The 24,992-nt window shown below is 39.9% G+C and overlaps 1 protein-coding gene across 3 annotated transcripts in view; it reads right to left on the reverse strand.

Annotated features, from left to right (window-relative positions):
- Nucleotides 1-24,992, reverse strand: part of TATDN1 (TatD DNase domain containing 1) — a 40,647-nt gene that overhangs the window by 3,469 nt on the left and 12,186 nt on the right. For 2 of the 3 annotated variants that reach the window (XM_059395144.1, XM_059395145.1), the window contains exons 3-10: nucleotides 24,415-24,464; nucleotides 21,465-21,528; nucleotides 19,398-19,541; nucleotides 19,257-19,299; nucleotides 13,123-13,208; nucleotides 12,990-13,030; nucleotides 10,563-10,639; nucleotides 1,092-1,162 (exon numbers count right to left, since the gene is read on the reverse strand). In XM_059395144.1, coding sequence (XP_059251127.1) covers nucleotides 1,092-1,162; nucleotides 10,563-10,639; nucleotides 12,990-13,030; nucleotides 13,123-13,208; nucleotides 19,257-19,299; nucleotides 19,398-19,541; nucleotides 21,465-21,528; nucleotides 24,415-24,464 — 576 coding nt within the window. The remainder of the gene's footprint in view (nucleotides 1-1,091; nucleotides 1,163-10,562; nucleotides 10,640-12,989; nucleotides 13,031-13,122; nucleotides 13,209-19,256; nucleotides 19,300-19,397; nucleotides 19,542-21,464; nucleotides 21,529-24,414; nucleotides 24,465-24,992) is intronic. The other variant, XR_009403272.1, reaches the window with a different exon arrangement.

The following is a 24,992-nucleotide window of genomic DNA, read 5'->3' on the forward strand; positions in this document are numbered from 1 at the left end:
AAAATGTTTAAGTCATGATTCGGCTTAAAAATGGTAAAAAGCAAAAAAAATTCTAAGCACAAGATTAAATCTTGAACTGTACAAACTTTAAAATGCCTTTTAAGAAAAAATTTTAAAGCTTTTTAAGACTCACTTTCATAATAGATTTTTCTGCTAATATTACTGTTGGTGTATGGCATACTCTAAAACAAAGCCAGAAGAAATACAAATTTTAACCTGGAAACATTTAGGTTCTGCCTCTATTTGCCTCTACTGAATGTGAAAGAACGCCTCTAAATACTGGGCCTGGGGCGCCTGGGGGGCTCAGTGGGTTAAGCATTTGCCTTCAGCCCAGGTCATGGTCCTGGGGTCTTGGGATCCAGCCCCACATCAGGCTCCCTGCTCAGCTAAGGGAGTCTGCTTCTCCCTCTGACCCTCCTCCCTGCTTGTGTTCTCTCTCTCAACTAAATAAAATCTTAAAAAAAAAAAAAGATCCTGGGATTATTCACTTACCTCTTTAATAAATAAGAATTCACACATTTTATAAGCATTGTACTTTCAATAAGATCATTTCATTTTCATAACTCTCCAAGGAAATAAACCTGATGGTTAGGCTTGACTTTACTAAAAATGCCCATATATGTAAGTAAAGCCTTGAGTTAGGTAAAATGTTTAGCTTCTTTTATTAAGAGGGAACAGATTTCTAAAATTCCTTGACTAAACCAGTTTGATTTAAATTCTTGTACTTTATGTGAAAGTACTGTAAAATTACACCATTACAAAGACAATGTTATAAAAAAAATTCCGAAGTTTGTGAAACCCCAAGTGGGGTACTTCAGTAAGACTACTTGTTTAATAAAATACACATAATTACAATCTCCTTAGTTACATATTTAATATTCCTTTTTTAAGTATTTAGGCTTAATCAAACTTCTAGAATTGAAAATCTTGCTTGCAAAAATACTTTTCTATCAATTGATGAAAAACCCCAAAGGTTTTCTGTAAAGTACAGTTTTTGAGGCTATGAATTAACTGTTTTAAAATATTTAACTTTTGTCTAGCTCTGTTTTGATATGGTATGATACGAAAAAGTTCTAAATGCATAAACTTACCAGTTTCAATCATTAATTTTTCACTAGGTATTGACTTCAGAACTTCCAAATTAGCCTCGGTTTTCAGTGAGCTTAAAAAAAAAAATTCATGTATTTGGTCGTTTTTTTTCAAATTACAAACTTATCTAAAACATTATAAAACCTAAAGTCCACAAACAAAACTCTGGTTGGCTACAATGGCAATATACACATTTCCATCCTTACGGGATCTAGATTAAGATCTATTCCAACCACACACTGCCTTTAATAGGATGCAATTTTTTGTGTTTATCAGCTGACTGTCCATTAACTTTCTGAGTCAGTCTGTGTAAAAACTCGTTTGCTTCCCTCGGTAATTTGCATAACTCAGGCTCAAATGCAGAGTTGGAAGGTATGGCCAGTTTTGCAACTACTGCTAGGAAGGAATCAAAGTTAATGTTTCACTAATCAGCAACAGAATCCTCACAAATGATGAAAATCACAGTCACAGAACTAAGAGTATTTAACAAGGCATGAAAATGAAAATCTCGTTAGGAAATGTCCTTCTCCCCACATATGGAAACAGGATCTTCCATTACTCTTGACGTTCTGAAACTTACGTGAGACTTTTTCATTCACTTAGGGGAGTTAAAACCCGTCCAATTTAGACCCCTCTCCCCAACTCTGGGAAAAAATTATGGGAAAAGGAATTTTCCCCCTTTGTTTTCTCATCTCTTTCTGGGACTTGTATTCGTCAGTTTTACAACTCCTGAACTGATCTGCTAAGGCCCTGCTTCTTTTACCCTTTCCTGGGAAATTAACTTTCATTTCCTTAACTTTCACTTTCAGACCGTGAGACAGACTAGAATATTGGTCCCAGTTCTTCACTTTCCTTTTATAGAAATGTATCTGCACCGTTGTCACGGTTTCATAGAAGGAGGAGCTTGAATCTGGTCATGGCCTCAAGACTTGCTTTGACTGGATGACAGCGTTAGAGGCTTGAAAACTCACTTTTAAAAATTTCGATGGCACTTCTGTGATCTGAAACTAGCATGCACTAACTAGCCATTACCTCCTCCGCCTGGGCACCCAGAAAGAAAGCCCAGCTCCAATGTGAATTCAACATGTGCCTGTGGCCAAGAGATCTTCCTATCAGTTAGTCAACCCTCAGCTGATCCTAAGATCCAGAACTATGAAAAAATGCTTACTATTATATGCCAGTGAGTTTTAGGATGGTTTGCTATATAATGTGATGATGATTAACACTGTCCTTATGTTTTATTTAAATTTTAGCATATATTTAAGTTTTTATTATGAGAGATTAAAATATATGTAAAACTACAATACAGAACCCCCATGTACTCATTACTCGGCCCCGATCTATTATCAATTCCTGGCTGATACTATCCCACCAACTCATCCCAAACCTCTCCTGTATTATCTTGAAGGAAATTCAAAATGTATAGTTTCAACATACTAGCATTTATTTCAGAAAATATTTCAGCATGTAGCTCTAAGCATGAAGCTTTCTTTTAATATAACCACAATACTATTAAGCATGTCTAAGAAAACCCCATTTTATCATTATCCAATATTCATATTGTCTCAGTGCCCTGAGACATTCTTTGAGTTTGTGTGGCTCAGGATCCAAATGAGGGCCACATATTGCAACTGGTCAATGTTCTAAATCTCTTAAACTCTTAAGTTTTCCTGAATATCTTTTTCCTTTTTTTTTTTTTAAGATTTTATTTATTTGATGGAGAATTATATAATAAATTAATCCCAGGACCGTGAGATCATTACCTAAGCCAAAGGCAGAGGCTTACCCACTGAGCTACTCAGGTGCCCCTGAACCTCTTTTTTCTTTAAAAAAATTGTTGGAGAAACCCAGTTATTTGCCCTGAAGAGTTTCCCAGTCTTGATTTCATCTGTGTTCATCTGGATTTGTATCTGGGCTCTGTATTCTGTTCCACTGATCTAGGTATCTAGTAATAACTGTACTACTATCAGTTTGTCCCTTTATGTCTGTTAATGAACTCTGTATATTTAGATGCTATCTTGAGTGCAGATATCTATAATTATTGTATCTCCTTGTTGGATCCCTTTATCATTACGCAATGCCCTTGTCTCTTGTTACAGCATACTAATGAAGACTGTATCATTTAAGCATTGCTACTGCAGCTTTTGTTGCTGCTGTTGCCGCTTCTGTTCACATAGACTATTCTTTTCCTCATACCTTCAGTCTGCGTATATCTTTAGGCCTGAAGTGATTCTCTCATAAACAGCATATAGAAATTTTTTTGTTCGTTTGTTTCCTTATAGATTGTCATCCCACGCTTTTTTATTGGAATATTTAATCCATTTACATTTAACGTAATTATTGATAGGAAATTGTTTTCTGGTTGCTTTTGTAGTTCTTCTTTCTAATGTTCTCTCTGCCCTAGTGGTCTGATGGTTTTCTTTAGTGTTATGCCTGGATTCCTTTCTCTTTACTTTTTGTGTATTATAGGTTTTCAGTTTATGGTTACTGTGAGGTTCATATACAACACCCTGTATTTACAGCGGTCTGTTTTGAGCCGATGTTCTTTTTAAGTTTGAACACATTCTAAAAGCACTGCATCATTCCCTTTCCAGGTTAAAGAACCCTCTCTCTCTTTGAATTCTAAATGAGAACCTTGTCAGGCACAGTATTCTTCATTGTAGGCTTTTTCCTTTCAGCGCTTTGAATATATCATCACACCCCTCCCTTCTGGCCTGCAAAGTTTTAGCTAAAAAAAAATCAGTGGATAGCATTAGGGGGCTTCTCTTTTGTATATAATTAGTTTCTTTTCTCTTACTGCTTTAAAGACTCTACAATTTTTCACCTTTTTATTGTGTGTCTTGGTGTAGACTTCATTGGGTTCATCTTGTTTGGGTGCTTCCTGGACATCTATTTCTCCCACAGGTTAGGAAAAGTTTCTTCAGATTTTCTGCCCCCCTCTTCTCCTTCTAGGACTTCTATAATGCAAATGTTAGCACACTTGATGTTGTCCTAGAGGTTTCTTAATCTATTCCCATTTTTAAAATGTCCCTTTCTGGGGCGCCTGGGTGGCTGGCTCAGTGGGTTAAAGCCTCTGCCTTCGGCTCAGGTCATGCATGGTCTCAGGGTCCTGGGATCGAGCCCCACACTGGGCTCTCTGCTGGGCGGGGAGCCTGCTTCCCCCTCTCTCTCTGCCTGCCTCTCTGCTTACTTGTGATGTCTGTCAAATAAATAAATAAAATCTTTTTTAAAAATGTCCTTTTCTGTTCAGCTTGGATGGTTTCCACTACTGTCTTCCAGGTCACCGATCTATTCTGCTGTATCCTCTAATCTGTTGTTATTTTTTACTTCAGTTATTGTATTCTTTATCTCTAATTGGTTTTTTATTTTCTCTTTTTCTGATTTCATCCACTCCTTTAAAGTTCACTGAGCATCTTTACGACCATTACTTTGAACTCTTTATCAGGTAGATTGCTTGCCTTGGTTTTGTTTAGTTCTATTTGTGAGGTTTTGTCTTGTTCTTTCATTTGGAATAAATTTGTCTGTCTTCTCACTTTGTGATTTTTTTTTCTTTCTATTACATCAGTTATATCTGCTGGCCTTGTAAGCAGTGGCCTTGTGTAGGAAGTATCCTGTGGGGCTAAGCAGTGTAACATCGCCCATGGTCATCAGAACCAAGCACTCCAGGAGGGTCCCATGTTGTAGGCTGCTTATGCCCTCCTACTGTGTATTGTAGCTGCTGTGAGTGTGCTGGTGGGCAGGGCTGTCCTCAAGCCCAGGTGGCTGAGAGGCCCTCCTGAAGACACTACAGGCATGCTGGGTTGGGGCAGTAATTGCTTTGTGGGTTCACTAGTCCCAAACAAGGTGACCACTGGGTGTTGCTGGGCAAGAGCCACTTTGGAAGGGAACCTGCCTAACCTGGCAGGTTGGGTGGAGTGGGTCTGACAGAGAATGCAAGGCAGGGTGAATGGTGCTATCAAGATAGTTGGTAGAGTGTCAGAATTGGCTCTTGTCAGCATCAGGGCTGCTAGTTGGGAGACCGCACCTGCTAGCACTCCCAGTCCCAAGAGATTTTTCTGTAGATCCCTGCCCCTCCAGCAGCCACCCTAAAATGAGCCAATAAATCTCCTTCCTGTACAACGCAGGTACTTTTTAAACTGCTGTCTCTCTGCTGGATTCTGAAGTGAGTGATACTAGTGTGCTGGCCCTCATGAGTAGAGTCTTAGTTTCTAATAGAGCCCTGGCTCTGCTGAAGTAGAGTCCTGCTGGTTATCCAAGCCAAACATGATGAGGGCCTGTCTTCCTGGTGCAGACTCCCAGGGCAGTCAGGAGGCACGGGGCACCTGATGTGGGGCTTGATCCCCTTCTCCTCAGGGAGGACCTCTACACCTGTGCTGTCCCCTCCTGGTTATGAGTTGACATATCACATATTTGGTTCCCTACTTTGTCTCTGCTCCTCCCCACCCTTCTCAGTGTGGCTTTTCCTTCACAGTACAGAAGAGCTGTTCTGCAGATCAGGTCATTCTCGGAAAGAACTGCATTACATACAGTCATTGCCTGGGAGTGTCTGCGGGAGGAGGCGGGAACCTCCTCCTCCACCATGCTCCTGGTCATGTCAACCTGAAGGAAATTTTGCCTTCTGTATTTCTTACAGGATATCTACATTACCATCTAGAATCTTGACCAGATTCAGGTGAGGATTTTTTTCTTATTTTTCTACTTAGAGAGGCACACAGTATCTGGCTGTATTTTTGTGACGGGAGGCAGCCATGGTTGCCCAGTGCTTAGACCTCTTCATTTACCAGGAGTTGCAGAATGTTGACAGATCTGTCAGCCCTTTATTCACTAGAATATTTGTATAAAAATTGCTGCATCTACTATTAGGTGCCCAATGGTAGGTGGTAGAGAGGAAAAATATGTATCTCCCTGTTGAATGTGTTGATTCCCTCACTTCCTCCAATGGTGGTATTGTTTTATAAACACAGACATTTATTTTTAATCATTAAGGAACTCTTATCTTTTTCTTGTAATATTCTTGTAATATTGTTCATATTTTATGGATGTAACATCTCAGCCTTTAGTATATCAAGTCTCTTTTAAAGTTCTTTTCCCTAAATTGTTTCCTCTGGTGCTAATTTTTCTATTTATCTTGATCTTTTACTTTCTGTTGGTTCACCTCATTTATCTGGTGCTCCTTAATTATCAGTTATATTTAAGGAGGCTTGAATGGCCAGTGTTCCCTCCACTTTTATGAAAACAGAGGACTTTTTTACTGCCAGTTCTGAGTGGGGAATCTTACTGGAAGCTCCTTGTGGGCCAGGCTGGGACTTGACACACAGATCTGCGATTTCATTTAAGAGTGAAAAGGGAGGGAGATAGCTGTGGGGCTTCTGCTCCTCCAAATTCTTTCCTCTGAGATCAACATTCAAGTTTCCAAGCCAAGTTTCTTGGCTCTCACAATTTGGTTTGTTCAGTTTTCTTAGGAAAAGAGATTTCCCTTTGAGTAGAAATGCTTGCTGCACCTGTACTCTGTGCATGGCAATGAACACAGGGGATGACAGCTTTCTCTATGAGGTCTGGAATTACCCTCACTTAGTCCCATTTGTCACTAATTCTAAACCCAAAGTCCTTTCTGTGATTCTGTGTGCCAATTGCTCTCACCTTCTCTGGGGCCCTTTAGTCTAATTGGTCTCTTCCAGAAACTCCAGCCTTGTTTCTTTGCTTTACGTTTTCCACTTTGAATACACAGGATTTTACTTTAGAATGATTTTAGAAGGAGTGAAAGGGAAATGTGTGTCTAACTTGCCATAAATACCAGCCTTTTTATTACTGTTCTCCAGAGACAAACAAAACTCTTATGTTCAGCCAGAGTTAACAATTGACCAATAGGAGTATTTTCAAAAATGTACTGATATGCTTGATATGGGTATTAACTTTAAAACTTCCAGTTATCAAATTACTTGTATATTTTCAATCTCTTGAAAAGAAATCATGCCTTAACAGTTGTTTCCTACATATACTCCATGCTTATAAACACTGATCTAAATACAGAAATATATATACTATGAAGAAATATTTTTAAATCAAAGCCAATTATATCTTTAGTAAGGTTTTCCATTTAAAGGAAGGCAGCTGCATGACTCCATAGTCAAATCTGAAACTTTCCCATTTTCATGGAGGAAAATATAATTTAACCCTTAGAAAACAGACTTTATGTCACAGGCAGTATAGATTAAATTACCATAACTCAAGAGACTCAGATTAATACTGCAATAAATTCAATTTCAGAATAAGAATAGAAATATTGACTGATTAAATGACTAGTGTTAATTCTGAGTTAATACTGGAAAAAAGTCATATCATTAACTTAAAGCCAAATCTTTATAAATTCAAGGTCATATAGAAATCTCTTAAGACAAATGTACTAAATCAAGTTGGTGAAATAAAGACCTTCTACCCTCTTCCTTTAAAAAAGATTATTTAGAGAGCAAGAGTATGAGCAGGGCAGAAGACAGAGAGGATCTCAAGCAGACTCTGTGCTGAGCGTGAAGCCTGACTTGCGGCCCAATCCCATGACCCTGAGATGACATGAGCCGGAATCAAGAGTCAGGTGCTCGACTGACTGAACCACCTGGCCGCTCCTACTGTCTTGCTCTTAAAAATCATTTCAAAATAAGAAAGAAAGAAAAAAACCCACTTTTTTTTTTTTTTAATGAAACTAGGAGATATTTCTGACTCCTAGTCACAAAATATACAGCAGAAAGTACATGGTAAAATGATAAATGATTGCTAAGGTGACTTAGGTGTCATGTGACTGTGGAGAGAGACACCGAAGACAAGCAAACCAACTGACCCAAGAACGTTCTAAGAACTGGAAGATCAAGGTCCTTAGGCTGGGATAAGGCAAGGGACTAAGTGGAGACTGTTTTAAAAGGTGGGGAACAGAAAAGCCAAAAGTGTCAGATTACTTCCAGGGAATGGGTGCAGAGAGGACTACTTCTGCTCCTAACCCCTGGCCTGAGAGAGAAGGGGAGAGGTTGTGCGTACAGTCTCTGGAAAAGCTAAATTAGAGACAGTGCAGCACAGAGGCATGCAGGGGGAAAGCCCGGGGTGAAAACAGAGACCGAAAGCTGACTGCTTGGTGAGCTCCCCTCTCCACCCTCATTCTGCCCCAGAACACCAGCACACTGAAGAATCCCGACCCTTTCCAGCGGAGATCAGAGGACCCCAGTTTGAAGAAACTGAAGCAACCCAGAAAGAGTCTGACAGGCTGACATTTAGGAATCCCTGGTGCGGTCGGCTGGCCTGCCGGGCGATGAACTGTCTCCCCAGAGAGATTCCAAGAGCTTTTTATCTTAACTTTTTAAATATAGAGCATAAGAATTGCCTGACATTTGAAGAAAGTCATGACAGGGACTAAAACAAAGAAAAAGGAACTCGGAGGAAATAAAAGCATGATATGGGAAACAAAAAAATAACTAAATCTATCTTTAGAGAGATAACAAGATGCATCTGCATCTGTCAAACCAGATAATGATAGGGAAGAGCTTTCAGATATTAGAACAAGAAGCTGAAGTTTTATTAAAAAGTTGAAAAATATTTTTGAAAGTGGGAGAAACAGAGATAGAAATTATAGGGGAAAAAACTGAGATCAGAGTATGAGCCGGGGAGGTCCAAAGAAAGAACAAGAGAAAAAAAAAATTCCCAGAATGGACAGAGATGAGCTTCTGGCTGGCATGGGCCAGTAGAGCGCGCGCGCACGAACTCTGAATGACAAACCCATCAAACACCTTTGTGAAGTCTAATAATTCCAGAGGTAAAGAACTAAAATAATCCACTGGGAGAAAACAGTAGGCCTACAGGGTAAGGACTAGAAATGAGGACAGCCACTGATTTACTGACATTAAACCTAAAAATGGAGTCCTGCAAACTCTCATGGACTTAATAGAAAATTATTTCTAGTCCAGAATTTTATGCCCAGGAAAAATACCCAATAGAAGGGTTTTTGTTTTTCTTTCATTAACTATTCAGGCAATCTTTCAAAAACAAAGTAAATTCACTGGAACATGTTCCAGCAAAACAAAACTGAATACACGGGATCAAAAATAAAGATTCCGTCGCAGAGCAGACACTGGTCCGAAACGGAGAAGATGGAAGGGTCAGAAACTGGGCAGATAATCTAAGGCCAGATTATCTAGACCCTTTTCCTCATGTGCAGAAACAGGAAGGTGTTTCACAGAGCTGCTGTAACGTGTGAGAAGGCTTCAGCTTTTGAAGAAAACCAAGTAAATAAAAATGAGGAAAACAAAGCGGTATAGCCTATGTTCAGCAGTCAACAATATCTACACAGACATAATAATGAAAACACTAGATGCGCATAAAACCGCAAAATTCCGAACTAAGTACACTGAGAAGCCTGTGAAGGAAAGAATTCAGGCGGTAGGAAAGTACTGGATGTAAGAAGGAAGATGCTCGTACTCCTTAACGGAAACAGAGAAGACGAATTAGAGAGAACCGCACACACTAATACTTAGACACATGATGATGAAGAGCTAAGTGGGCGTCTCTGGGAAAGCTGACTTACAAGTAGAGAGTATGGTGGGGAGACTGTGTCTAAGTTTTTCAAAACTACTTTATAGTCCATTATTCATGTATTCCTTTCCATAGTGGTTTACTGATTAAATCATTAAAATATAGAAGCAGCACCTAGGACATATAAATAAATCTGAACTCAACAGCAAATAATGTCATGGTTCTATTTCCCCGAGGAGATATTTTAGTAAAAAATAATGCAGTCAGCTAAGTGGTAGTTTTAAAGGAACGAAACACTGGGGAGGGACAGCCCAGGGAGCCAGTGGGGCCAGCAGACCACACTGGGCTTACGCAGGCTAGTGTGGTGTACCAGCAGGAAGGTCAGCGAGCGTGGAGGCAGAAGACACTGGTTCTCATGCTATCAGTTACTTGAAACCAGTTTCTTAACTTCTGAGAGCCTCACTGTCTTGGCCTACAGAGATCTATGAAATGATTATGTCATAGGGGCAGACATGCATTGTGTACATGCATACACAATGCTGCAAACGGGCATGTTTTAAAGGGATAAAATGACCCGAGAATCGACTGCAATGCTAGAGAAAGCCAAGCTGTTGATCTGGGTACAAAACTGTTTTCTGTAACTGCGATGCTGGGTTAGTGTACAACCTGCAAGTTTTCAGTAGGTTCTATGACCAAAGTGGGGCTTGAACTCACCACCCCAAGATCAACAGCCACATGCTCTACCAACTGAGCCAACCAGGTGCCCTATATAACTTTCAAGTTTTAACTGAAAGGAGTAATGGAGTTTTTTACTTGCAAGAATGGCATCATTTAACTTCTCACATACTTACAGAAATTCACAGGCCAAGATCAATGTGATAAACAAATACATTTAAATCCATATCTGCAATTCGCTGTAGAACAAGGAGTCTACTTGATATAAAACAAATGTAAGGACCTACCAACCATTAAATCCTATATAGAGATCCAAGTCAACCAAGGCTGCGGCTGCTTCCTTCGTACCATCAAAGGAATGTACCTAAGGACATACAGGTAGAATTTTATTTAATTAATTTTCCTTTAAAATCCTAAATGACACCAATAACTTTCTAAGCAGAAGTAGAGATGCATTAGGGTTTTTCGGATCAGAGCATTTCACATGCGGTGGCCCCTATGGTTTTATTTTCAAATCCAATCTCACAATAAAATGGGTCAACATCCCCCCTGATGTGAGGCAAGAGGAGAGAAGGCTTGCCCAGAACTTCTGTCCCCAGCTGCCTGATGGCTCTGCTCCAGCATTCCCGCAGCGCCGCCAGGAAGGGGACTGGTGCTGGGAGCCCCATCCTCAGGCAAAAGCATGAAGTTAAAAATGTTATAAAACCATGTAAATTGTATCTTAAAATGTTCAATTTTTACATTATGGGCTACTTTTTTCTAGAAGAGAGATGACTTAAGAGGACAAGTTTTAAGAAGATCGATCAAGAGTTGTAAGAATGTCACTAAAAAAACATGAACTGTTACACAGTTATATCTCAGGAGGCAGAAAGGAACGAGATGGTGTTCTCCTTCAAAGCTATAGGGATTAAAGCATAGTTTTTCACACTTTGTGTAATCAAAACCACACTTAACAATACTTCTTTAGGAGCGCCTGGGTGGCTCAGTGTATTAAAGCCTCTGCCTTCAGCTCAGGTCATGATCTCAGGGTCCTGGGATTGAGCCCCGCATCAGGCTCTCTGCTCAGCAGGAAGCCTGTTTACCCCTCTCTCTTTCTGCCTGCCTCTCTGCCTACTTGTGATCTCTCTGTGTCAAATAAATAAAATCTTTAAAAAACAAACAAAAAGCAATACTTCTTTAAATACACCTACAAGTGGGTGGTTCAGTTAGTTAAGCAGCCAACTCCTGGTTCCAATTCAGGTTGTGATCTCATGGGCCATGGGGGCAAGCCCGCTCAGTGCAGAGTCTGCTTGGGATTCTCTCCCTCCCTCCCTCTGCCCTTCCCCCGCTGATATGTGCATGCTCTTTGAAATAAATAATAAATCTTTTTATAAAAATAAACACACACACCTAACAAGTGATGTCATTAATGCGTTCATACAGCAAGCAGAGTCCCAAATCTGTTCTAAAACAGAACCATGTCATACAGCTGCCCAAAGAGTTTGCTCTTCCCCTCAGCATTTGCAGCTGACTAGAAAATATATCCTCCATTAACATCAAAATAATTTTAAATATGACTCTTCATAAACCATTTCAGAAAATTAGTTATATTCAGTGATTTTTCCCCCCCAAGTAATTCCTACACCCAGTGTGGGACTTGAACTTACAACCCCAAGATCAAGAGTCACACATTCTACCCACTGAGCCAGCCAGGCAATATCTTCTTCCGAAAAAAGTCAAACATTTAGGTTGGATTTGTTGCTGTTAAGTAAATTCTTTAGAAATAAAAAAAATGGGCTAAGAGTTAGAACCATCAATCCCAAGGGCATTAATGAGAGCCTCTAAGCCTCTCTCAGTTCCCAAAGGATAAACTGCAGGGTCAGTAAACTACAGATACAAAAGTGCATAGCGGTGCAGAAAACATGATCGCTAGCAGTCCGTGAGACACGAAGTAGGGCTACAAACCTGGGAAAATACAGAGGACACTCAGCAGCACAGTGCAGGCATACAGTACGATACCCATAGGGAGTAGGTACCCTAAGTGTAAGTGCCATTTCCTCTTCCTTACTTGGACTTAGTAGGACTGATTTTACAGAGCTAGGTAATAGCTTTTCTGCTAGAGACTAGTGAATTGCTCCTAAAATTAGAGGGGAAAATGTGTGCGTCGGAGAGTTTTTCTGAGGCAGATTTTCAAAAGAACCCGTAATCCAAAAAAGACTTACAAAACACTGCTTTGGATGCCTGAGCTAAGGCAGAGAACATTGATGGGACCTAACTGACATGACCACACAGAAGCGTTTAGAGTAGAAGCATATTACAGAAAGGAGGGGTCTCAGGTCAGAGTGGTTAACCGCAAATGAGCACAGCTGACAAGAAATTAAGAAGGCAAACCTGAAGTGAGACTTAAAATATTAAAATCAGTTTATACCCTGCTCAGAATTTCAAGTGAAAACCACTGAAGAACAGCTGATGGAAGAGGCAGAGAAAAAGACCATCGCCCACACTCCTGAAACGCGAGTTCATTCACGGGGTTTTCTTGTGGACCAAACTCTATCATTCTTGTACTTTGAACAAAATAAATGTAATTAAATCCGTGTGACTTATGTATCGCATCTGGCCCACAGATTCTAAAGTAAACATGCGTCCTTCAGTAAGAGGGGGAGGAACACTGCTGATCCTGAATTACTTCGCCAACCTGAGGAACAAGGAAGCTTCTGGGCAACGCTTCTACTTACCACTCCCCCGACACACCGGTCTCTGTTTCTTTTCATTATGTCTGTGAATTAAAAACAAACCACTGTTGGCTAATACCTTGCTTGACTTCTGCAAAACTCTTAAATTCTAAATGAGATTTTAGCTTTAACTCACCCAAAAATTCAGCATGTGAGTTCCGACAGTGAAGAAACATTGGTAATTTTGTTTGTTCTGCCAGTTCAAACTGTTTTTCAAAGTATCTGTATGATGCCAAAAAAAAATCCTTGTTAATTCTATTTTAGTGTGAAAAAAATAACTGTTAAATATTTTTAAGTTAAAGGACTTTTATTATCTTGAGATTATAGGACAGAAGTAGTAAACTCAGACATTTAAAACACATCTGGCTTAGTCAAAGGCTTTTATAACACACAACTTCCTGAAAAGGACACATCATTTTCTGGGATTACAAAATTATTTTCAAAAATGTTGGTTAGCTTTCCATTATAACTACTGGGTAAATTAGGTAGCACTTTACTACTGATCACTAGAAATAGCTATAATGTTTATGTTTCCAGTGATGGGAGCTGTTCCTCAAATAATTACTTTTTTTTTTTTTACACATTTATCTGAAAGAAAGAGAGACAGCCAGAGAAAGCACGAGGAGGGGATGGGACAGGTAGCAGGAGAGGGAGAAGGAGCAGCAAGGAAGCTGATATAGGGCTCAGTCCCAGAACCCTAGGATCATGACCTGACCTGGAGGAAGACACTTAACCAAATGAGCCACCCAGGTGGCCCCTCAAATGATTACTTTTAACTAGGTTTTCCCACCAAACCCCAGCAAATGAAGCAGATACTTTCCCATCACCCATGGGATCCGTTCCCTGCAGCACGTGTTGTTAGGGAAGAGCACACACACCAGCAGCGTCTTGCCCGGAGAGCTGGCTGAGCACCATCAGTGGAAGTCAATCCGCTGCAGCCAGCAGCCTGGCACAGCTTTATTCTCAGTGTTTTCCATGTTCTGTTATATAAGGAATTACTACCACTAGATGCAGGGATTTATTAAATAAATGTAAATAGCACAAAAACTGAAACATTCTATTTTTCAAAGATATAAAAACTACATGATAAAATAGCAGCCGTGGGGCACCTGGGTGGCTCAGTCAGTTAAACATCTGCCTTCAGCTCAGGTCATGATCCCAAGGTCATGGGATCGACTCCACATTGGGCTCCCCACTCAGTGGAAAGCCTGCTTCTCCCTCTCCTTCTGCCTGCCACTCCCCATGCTGTGTTCTCTCTCTGTCAAATAAATACATAAAATCTTTTTATTTAAATCTTTTAAAAATCTTTTTTTTTCTTTTAAAGATTTTATATATTTGTCAGAGAGAGAGAGAGAAAGCGAGCACAGGCAGACAGAATGGCAGGCAGAGACAGAGGGAGAAGCAGGCTCCCTGCTGAGCAAGGAGCCCGATGCGGGACTCGATCCCAGGACGCCGGGATCATGACCTGAGCCGAAGGCAGCTGCTTAACCAACTGAGCCACCCAGGCGTTCCTTTAAAAATCTTTTTAAATCTTTTTTATTATTCATTTATTTATTTATTATTTATTTAAATCTTTTAAATCTTTTTAAATCTTTAAAAAAAAGATTTATGTATTTATTTGACAGAGATCACAAGTAGACAGAGAGGCAGGCAGAGAGAGAGAGGAGGAAGCAGGCTCCCCACTAAGCAGAGAACCTGACGCAGGACTCGATCCCAGGACGCCGGGATCATGACCTGAGCCGAAGGCAGAGGCTTAACCCACTGAGCCACCCAGGCGCCCCTAAATACATAAAATCTTTTTAAAAATAAATAAATAAATAAAACGACAGCTGTGAATATTTAGAGAGTACTTTATAAAAAGGTTTTTCAAGTGCCACATACCATTATCTCATCTGATCCACAAAATAACCTTTGAACAGGACAAGAGCTAGTGCCAAAGGATGTACGACCTCATCCAAGATCACAACACACTGTAACAAACTTGGACCCAGAAACTGAGTGCTCAAATTCCAGGTCTCAGCCAAAATGACATTTCCAAGAAGCTTCTTCTGGTCCCATAGCGTAATGAAAATAGCCAGATGCAACATGGTGCGTGTTCCTGGCAGTCTCATTCAGCGCGGGACTCACTCATTCTCACTCAGCTCATGCAGCTCAAATGAAACTAGGAGTTACAGAGAATAAGGGTCTTATTTTCCTACAGGAGTTTACCTCTACTTGGCACCTTAATTTTAGGGAATAATTTCTTGGTGTTTAGTTTAAATCTCTTTTGCTATATATTCCTCTATCTTATCCCCTTGAAATACAAGACAATCATTTTCCTGGAGTACCCCTTTGTCCTCTTGAAAATGCTAAATTTTCAAATGAGACACATAAGTGCACTTCTTAAAGAGTTTTCATAATTTTGGTGGGTTTTTTTTGTCTTTATTACCCAGTGTTTCCCAGTGTGTAGAATTTAAATCACCTTTTCAGGTTCTGCTGGGCTACAGTAAGCAAAAATAATTTTAGTTAACAAAGTGCTGAAATTTCACAGGGCAGGAAACAGAAATGAAATCTTTAAAGAAAAGTCACTATTTCCATAACCTCTACAGAAATTGAAATGTCAGCAATGAAGTGTGCTCCAGTCATTACGTAAACTTTACCATGGATCTGGCTTCTGGCTACACACCGCACACTCTCTGCTTCACGCTCCCCATCTACGCGGATCGTTCCTTTCACACACAATTCTATGTACAAAGCCACACAACTGAACCACAGATTTACAGAATCTAATGATCGCCTTGGGAATAAGCCTGCCCATCACAGCAGGCAAAAGTACAAATTATGAAAATAACAGATGTTCAAGCAACGTGCCTCCATTATTCTGCATATGAGAAAAGAAAAGGTCCATACACTCAAGCTAGCTAGGTGTCTTAAGGCCAACTATTCCTAATGACACAGACTGAGAACTTGACTTGAAGTACCTGTTGTCTTTAAAGAAAAAAACCCACCATCCTAACTAGAAATAGCGTAAGTTACAGGGCAGCAGAAACTGGCCCTCATCAAGAGATTTCTCTGCTTCTTTTACTGTTTTTTTTTTCTTAGTTCATAAATGAAAAAGCACTGTTTACTTGAGTTAGATTTGCTCACTTTAGTAAAGCTGTAATTTGCTTTTGCCTGTATTACTGCTTCTTACATTTGAGGGTCAACAATAGCGGAGGACAGGGCTTGAAAAGGTCAGCTTGCGAGTAGCTGTTAGTAATTAAGACTGAGGCAACTCCCAAAAGCCCAGAGCCTCTGGACTGGCCCACGGCAAGGACAGCCTCACTCTCTCATCGCTGGGGTTCCCTAAATCCCCAAACGGTTCTTTTGAAATCTTGTCTGATGCTGGATTTCTTTTCCAAAACAGACCTGCAGTATTAACATTTTAAAGCCCCGGAAAAATCCCACAGCAAATTCTTCCCACTCAAGTAAACCGAGCTCTAAACTTGCAGCAAGAAAAGGGGATAGAGCATGGGGCAGACACTGAATAGACAGCCCAGGCTTCAAGGGTAACCCTTCCACAGCAAAGTCTGGCTTATTCCTTATTTTCATGCCTTTTGGGTTTTTTGCTCTTTAAAAAATGTTTTTCAAAAACCCCAAAGAAAAAGATAGTCTGTATTTTCTTTAAGATGAAAATACTTCTGAGATTACCACCACAGGCGCAATTTCTTGAGCACTAACTGCGCCCAGCCTGTTACTATGATGCGCTTTACATACCGAATGTTAAGAAAGGTAGGAGGTATTATCCCCATTTCAGTGATGAGGAAACTGAGATTTACAGACACACAGCCACCAAAGGCTGTTAGGGTTCAAACACAAAGCTGTCAATTCTCCGAGAACTACTCTGCACAGTTACAGTCTGCCTCACTTACCAGCAGGCCTCGGTATTCTTTGGCCACTGTGTCTACTGCACGTCAGTTCTGTCTTGCCTACTAATCCATCACACCATTTTCTATTTTTCTCTTCTCATACATCTTTTTCCTGACTGCATTTTTACTTAAAACAACAACAATAAGAACACCAAATCATACTCTGGTTGTCTTAGATGGTGTTAAAGGACAGCTCAAAATCAAAATTCTTCCAAGAAAAGATCCAATAGTAAAAGCCGAGTTATAGGCTTTTTACTCCACGCTGCTCTGCAGGAATCAAAAAGACCCTTTCTCCTTATGAAAACTCAGTGAGCATTTACGGAGCACCTGCCAGGCTCGGAGAGTACTGGGCACGGTCGGTGCTATGGGCGCGACAGCATGAGTGAGGCTGGGTATGTGCCCCCAGAGAACTCGGACACCGGACACCGTCTGTTGTGGGACAGGAAGGCGGGACATGAATGTATTCCGGGACAACGTGAGAAATGCCGAAACAAGTACAGAGCACCACAAGTACAGAGCACCATGTGTGCAGGGAGGGAGCGTGGGCGGAGGACAGGGCGTGGGGGTGTGGTGTGGGGAGGGATATTTGTTTTAACAACAAACCAAATGGGATTCCTACTGCTGCGGTTTTTTACTAAATCCTTTGATGTTTTAGAATTTAAAATCTCAAACTGAACTAACTGCCCATCTTTTTAAACTCTGTCCCACACTTTAGTTTGTCCTTAGCTTCATCTCCTCTGGAAGACGCCCAGCTCACATCGCCTCACCTTATTAGCAAAGCCTTCCCTGACTCCCCCAGAAAGTCCTTCCCCCTGCTCTCCTACACCTTTTGTTAGCATTTTCCAACCCATTTTAATTACTTATGTCCTCTCTTATCTCTAAAGGCATCAGAAGCAAGCCTATTCTTTGTATTACACTGAGGAGGCACCTGGTAATCATTTACTGAACGAGCACTGAGTTTAAACTCTTAGTACAGATTACCACCTGGGCAGCTGGCATCTGTGTTCAAGCATTAACTACATCCTGCTATATGTATTGTTTTAAGTTCTGATCTTAAGTTAATGGTTGGAGTATCCTCAGAGCAGTGAAAGAGAACTATCAATGTTTTCATTAAGACAAAAAAAATTAAGTTTCAAGTATGTAGGTTGCATTTTAGAATCAGTCTGAATGCATCTGGATTAAAGTCCTATGGCCGGAGGATCACTGTCACACCCCTGCCATCTGTCTGCTTCACGACATTCATCTTGGCCAAACACAGACTCTAAGGTGGAGGAATTAAGATCTGTGGGCTTCACCTACCAAACTCAAGCAGTCAACTATTTTTCAATTTAAATATGGGTATGTGAACGTTTAAGGTAAGTGAGTGACCTATAAAAATGATAGTCAAGGGCGCCTGGGTGGCTCAGTGAGTTAAGCCGCTGCCTTTAGCTCAGGTCATGATCTCAGGGTCCTGGGATCGAGTCCCGCATCGGGCTCTCTGCTCAGCGGGGAGCCTGCTTCCTCCTCTCTCTCTCTGCCTGCCTCTCTGCCTACTTGTGATCTCTCTCTGTCAAATGAATAAATAAAATCTTTAAAAAAAAAAAAAAAAAGGATAGTCAAGAGAGGTTTAGGATTTAATAATCCTCTGTCATCAGGTGACTGTCCCGGAAGACCACAGCATCATAAATCACTGAACAGCTCTGAGAGGATTTAGTCTAATGTTCTATCATCTAGATAACGAATACATTGTTTCTGAAATGCAACAAAATGCTCATTAATAGACTTAAATTAAGTCTATGAGCTCATTTTTCTTTTTGGCCTATCACACTACCCACCAGTGTGCTGACTCCAACTTAAAGGTGTAGGCAGTGGGTTGTAGGAAGTCTACAAAGGTTGGGAACTTCGGAGTTTTCTGAGAAGCTCCCACTCTCCACATGGCTCCTATGAAAAGACCCTCACGTTCTAAGCTGACAATATCCAGAGCGAAGCAAGAGTAGGTTTTTCCTACTTTGGTGATTGATCCTATAATCTCCTTCTAATACCTCCTGCTCTCAAATCCTTTATATCACTGATTGCTCTTAAATCATTCCACTGGAATGGCTCCTGCATGAATACACTCATAAGAAAAAGAACAACAAAAGTCTCCATCATGTAAAACTCATCCCTAACTTCCACCATTAAAATTAAGTTAGATGGTTAATCAGTTGGGAACTAGATGCTTCCATCCCTTATGAATTCCATGCAGGTATGCATGGAATTTTTTTCACTTCACTTTTGATATACAAAGGAAAAATACTTAATCCTGATGCTTAATCCAACAACATTCTGAACAAATAAAGGCAATTTTTTAAAAAATCACTCTTCTGATTTTACGATAATTACTAAAGTCAAAAAATTTCCTTACTTGAGCTGAGTATCTTTGGGACAGAATTGCAGTCGATCGAAATCTTTAAAAGACAAAATAAATAAATAAATAGCAACTCATTAACTTGTACAGAACAAATCTCTTTCAAAGTCACTGTAACAGGGCTAGGTTGGCACTTACCCAGTCCACACTCCCCGATTGCTACAACTTTCCCCTTATTGTTTTCAGCAAGATTTAGCAACTCCGTTAAGTAAAGATCAGGGTCATTCTTTTCAAATTCATCACATCTTGTAGGATGACATCCAACTGTACTGAAAAACATATCTAGCACAAAATAATGTCTTAGGATTATTTTCAAAATATTTTTCATATTATACTTAACATGCAAAAATGACAGAACAAATCATTTCAACTGGTTAATTTTTAATAATAGCCATAAACTATTTGAACTACAAGAACTGCATATGGTTAATCATATGATAATTTTTGGAACAGCTTAACAAAGCAGGACATGAATATGAAAATTGCCTTTAACATATTGGTAAAAAAAATTAATTCAACTTTCCAAAGTTTGGTATTTACCGAATCCTGCAGAATGGAAAATAAAACAATTTCTTGGAGAATGAAATGTCACAACCTAATTATATCTTTTATATTCACTATTCACATCACTGTCTTGTTTCATGTATTTAACATAACAAAATATATTTCTTCCCCTTAAAAAGGATGACTTAGAGGCACCTGGGTGGCTCAGTCTTTAAGTGGCTGCCTTCTGCTCAGGTCATGATCCCGGGGTCCTGGGATGGAGCCCAAGCCCTGCATGGGACTCCCTGCTCAACAGAAAGCCTGCTTCTCCCTCCCCTCGCCACTCCCCCTGCTTATATTCCCTCTCTTGCTGTCTCTGTCCCTGTCAAATACATAAAACAAACAAACAAACAAAAAGGATGACTTAAAGAGATGGAATCTGTTTTTTTCATTTTCTTAAGATTTTATTTACTTATTTGAGAGAGAGAGAGAGAGCGCGCGAGCGAGCATGGGGGGAGGGGCAGAGGAAGAGGGAGAAGCTGGCTGTCCACTGAGCAGGGAGCCCAACACCAGGGCTTGATCCCAGGACCCTCGGATCATGACCTGAGCCAAAGACAGATGTGTAACTGATGGAGCCACCCAGACGCCCCGGGATTTGTTTTTCCAATAAAAAATAAAGCTCACTTATTTGGAGATCATGCTCACTTGACTGCACAGAACACAAGTATGAAGTCAAAAAGGGCTTCTGAGTGGCTTGGCCCTGAAGCCCGGGAGAGGCGGGGAGCCTTCTTCAGCCTCTCCTACGGATGTTTACACATAAAAGGAGGCATTAGTTTTAAAGCAGTGGGGCCACAGGTATGGGAAGAGGAGTGAAGAGGGCTGACAAGGGAGCTTCAAGAACGTTTAAAAATGTCTCTCTTCAAGAATAAAAAGTATGGAAGACAAGATTCTTATATCCCCAGAGGCATCTTTTACCTTAATCACTAAAAAAAAGTGACAGTGGGTCCTGAAGAGAAGTATGCATTTTAGAAATATTTCCATAAAAATTAACTTTTAGTAAGTAAATCAATATTTTGAAAAATAACATGGAATGCCTAATTCTTCAATGTCTAGCACAAGAAGCACGCATGCCAAAACCCAAAACCAAAATAAGTTAGGTAAAATGAATACCAGATAAGGAGAGGTTTTCTGTAACTAGGATTTCCTTAGGACCAAATTCTAAAACTTCACAGATTTTAAATAATTGCAAAATGCATGAACATAAAGTGAACAGAGAGATTATATATTATTACTTGCATTCCTGGGGTCTTAAAACAATGGTCTGCATGATAAATATTTAATAAATGATCCTTCACAGTTAAAGTTTAAATAAAAAGCAACTCACATCTTAAGCACATTACAACATAGAAAAATCTTACATCAGGAATTTGTGAGGCTAAACTGTATACCCAGTGAACTTAACTCTCATTAACCTTAAAATAATCAAAATAATGGTTAAGTATGTGAGAGAGAGGGTTTAAGCAAACGTCTGATACACCGGTGGGCACTCAGAATTCCTTCATTTTAATCATGTCCCATTGCAATCAGTCTGTTTTCCTGTTATTTCGACAGTCACAATCCATTGTATTGCACCTGAAGCAGTTTTTAGAAAGACTTCTTCAAAATAACTCAACTCCTATTTTGGGTGAGTGGGGGGCTGGGGTAAAAGGAATATGAGGATACCATTTGTTTGTGCCAAATGCAGTGCCTCTTTACTGTCCTGCAGATTTCCACCTGTAATCATGAACTGAAAAAGAAAGAAAGAAAATAAGCCTACTTGAACAGGGCATCAACAACAGTTTCCCAAACATGCCTTCTTGCTGCCTTTTTCCAGAATGCTCTCTTTGACTATCACACACTTATTCTTCCTTTAAAATGTGGCTGAAAGGTCATCTCCTATTTCGAGTGGTCCCCAACCACCCCTCTCCACACACACATGCATAAATACAACACAGAATTTATCACTACTACCTACTAAAATGGATTCACATGTCTGTTTTTCCTGTTAGATCAAGAGCTCCTTAAGGACAGAGATCACATTATGAAAGACTGAATAACTAAAGACTTCTGAATTTAGAATTCTGTTCATCTAAATTGGAGATTTAGTAGTGTTTATTAATTCAACAGTTCTCCAAGTGTGGTCCCAGAACCTCCAGGTAATGTGAGGGCAAAACTATTTTCATAATAACTCTAAGATGCTATTTGCCTTTTTCACTCTCATCGGCCCCAAGGGTGCAAGGAAATATTCCAGAGGCTACAGGATGGGTAACAGCACAACAGACTGACTGCAAAAACAGATACCCAAGTTCTGGAGTCTTCTATTAAGAGCCAGACATTCAAGACATGTTTAAAAAAAAAAAAAAAAGACAAAACAATTCCTCTCACGTCACTACAATTTTTTGGTTTGGAAAATACTTATTTTTCATAAAAATATGCTAGTTATATAATGGTTTACTATTAGTAGATACATATATATATCTTTTATTTCATTTATTTATTTGACAGACAGAGATTACAAGTAGGCAGAGAGGCAGGCAGAGAGAGAGAGAGAGGAGGAAGCAGGCTCCCTGTAGAGCAGACAGCCCAATGTGGGGCTTGATCCCAGGACCCAGGGATCATGGCCTGAGCCAAAGGCAGAGGCTTTAACCCACTGAGCCACCCAGGCACCCCTGTTAATAGATATTTTATATTCTTCTTAGTTCTAATTTTTAATATTAACAAAGAAAACCCACAAAGAGAAAAGCTCTTTGGGTCTTCAGGAATATTAAAGAACGTGAATGGGTTTTGAGACCAAAAGTTTGACCATTGCTGAATTAACACATATTGAATTCTCTGTAAGGAAATGTATGGCTCCTAGCAGAAAGCAGTCTTCTAAAGACATCACCCTCCGGGTCCCCCAGCAGTGAGAATGACTGTATTAAAGGAGAATGTTACAAAGAGCGATGTGTGGGTGCCAGCTACTGAGGCAGTGCTGCTGAAGCATGCATCCTTCAAAAGAAGGGACGAACTAAGCACGCTAATGTAGATTTTTTTAAGCACCTCCCTTCAAATGCCTCACTGAGCTAAAATGAAAAATTCCTTCAGAATTTTTAGGCCTCAAGAGAAAACAGGAAGAAGTACAAAAGATGAGCAGATGTTTTCACAGAGCAACCTAAGTTTCTAATATAATAGGCACTGAGTATCTATTCAGGGAACGCAGCCATTATTAAATGCTCAATTGCTTGTAAAACACATGTTAAGATATTAAAAAAAATACTGAGAGAACGTGATTGTTTACTAACACCACCTAATGCTTTAATACAAAACCAGGTGCCCTCATCTAGTATTTCAATTCTGTAAAATAACTCTTATTCAAGTCTACCTTTTGTTTTATCTATAACTCTCCCAAACAGATGAAAAAATGAGGACAAGGCTAGAGGAGTAATTTCCCCTCGCAGGTCACAATGACGACACTAGGATGGTGGTGGCTCCCGCCACAAACCTGACAGAGAAAAGGGTATTTACACGGGTACAATACCATGTGCTTTGCACTCCAGCGTTGTTTAACTCTCACAACAACTCCCTTAATTAGGCATTATTATCATTCTCGAATTACAGATGCGAAAAATGAAGCCTAGAGAGAAGCACCCATGTTACGAAGTTCTGAAGAGCGAAGTTGGGGCTGAAACCCAGGGGTGTGCGGCCGTAACTGGGCTTTTCATTACTACAACGTAACTGCAGGACACTAAGTTAGATTCCAATTAGGAACCGCATCCGAGACATCGGTGTGTATGTTTCAAATGCTAGGATTAAATTAGGATTAAACTACTCATGGCTGACACATGAAAATTCCGGAGCTTGGTATTTCGGAGTCTGCAGAAAAGCATTTTATGAAGTGATTTACCAAGCAGGGAATGACTGCATAATGAGAAGTGAATACTGGAACGTTTATCTCTTCTTATCGTGGTGAACAGAGACCACTGCGCAGAGCTGGGGCTGCAAACTCAGGAGCCAGCAGGGTCCTCTCTCACTCGAGGTAATTCAACTTAGAAGCCGCAGCTACCAAGTCTCCAGACACCACACTGGAGAACTTAACCTTATATATGCATATGTGGGCTAGCTTGGTATTTTTTTTAAATACTAATTAAAAACAAGTATCTATTCAGAGAATTTGACACAGAGCTAATATTCATTTGCTTAAAACTCTCTTAAAAAAGTAGAATTATCCTGATAATCAAATTAGTACTATAAAAATTAAAGGGCCTTCTCAGTTGTTCAAAAAGGGATATTCATACTGTAAAAGCTAAACTCGGTGATAGATACAGGTCTTTCTGATGCCTGCTGAGTTCTAACAAATGCTAAGTTAGGTTACAAAATTTATTCAGAGTTGCATCTTGAGAAGCCTGATAATTAAAATAGGTTTTAAACACTTTTATCAAAGAGACTTTGCCATTTACCACACTTCTGCTCACATAAGAACTAAGCACGAGGCTTGTGTCACTTAAGATTTGATGTTTTACTTCATTTACTTACTAATACTACTTGTTGATAATACATATCCCCAAATGCCAAGTGTGGCATGAGCTCCTTCTCTTCTATTCTACAGTATCTTAACCAGAATTTAATTTTTTAAAAAAACTTAACAAAAAGTTACCTTTTTAACACCAATCTGGACAGCTCTCTCTATTACATCTTGTAAGTCATCTGTAAAAAGCAAACCCCACATTAAGAAAACCTGGTAAAAGAAATTTTAACTTACTTATCCCTTCTTGAAAGAAAATTACAAAAAAAACCCAAATATACCAGATCAATATTGAGTACACATATAATAATAATCAGCAATAACCCAAAAAGAAAAGAAAAGAAACCCATATAAGGCAAACTAGATGCCTAGTTATCCATTTAATTATATTTTATTCTGTTGACCAAAGGGAGAAGAGTGACAAAAATAGGAGATTCAAACCAAAGGTGAATTTGCTCACTATGATTTAAGTCACTTGTCTTAAGTTCGAAACTTGTTGGCACTGTATTTTTTTTTATATATAAAAATAAAACAATCATTAAGATCATTATTTTTGGAAGTGCCTGGGTGGCTCTGCCTTCGACTCAGGTCATGATCCCAGGGTCCTGGGATGGAGCCCCACATCAGGCTCTCTGCTCAGCAGGGAGCCTGCTTCCTCCTCTCTCTCTGCCTGCCTCTCTGCCTACTTGTGATCTCCGTCTGTCGAATAA

Source organism: Mustela nigripes, chromosome 3, assembly GCF_022355385.1.
Source record: "Mustela nigripes isolate SB6536 chromosome 3, MUSNIG.SB6536, whole genome shotgun sequence".
NCBI classification, from domain to species: Eukaryota; Metazoa; Chordata; class Mammalia; order Carnivora; family Mustelidae; genus Mustela; species Mustela nigripes.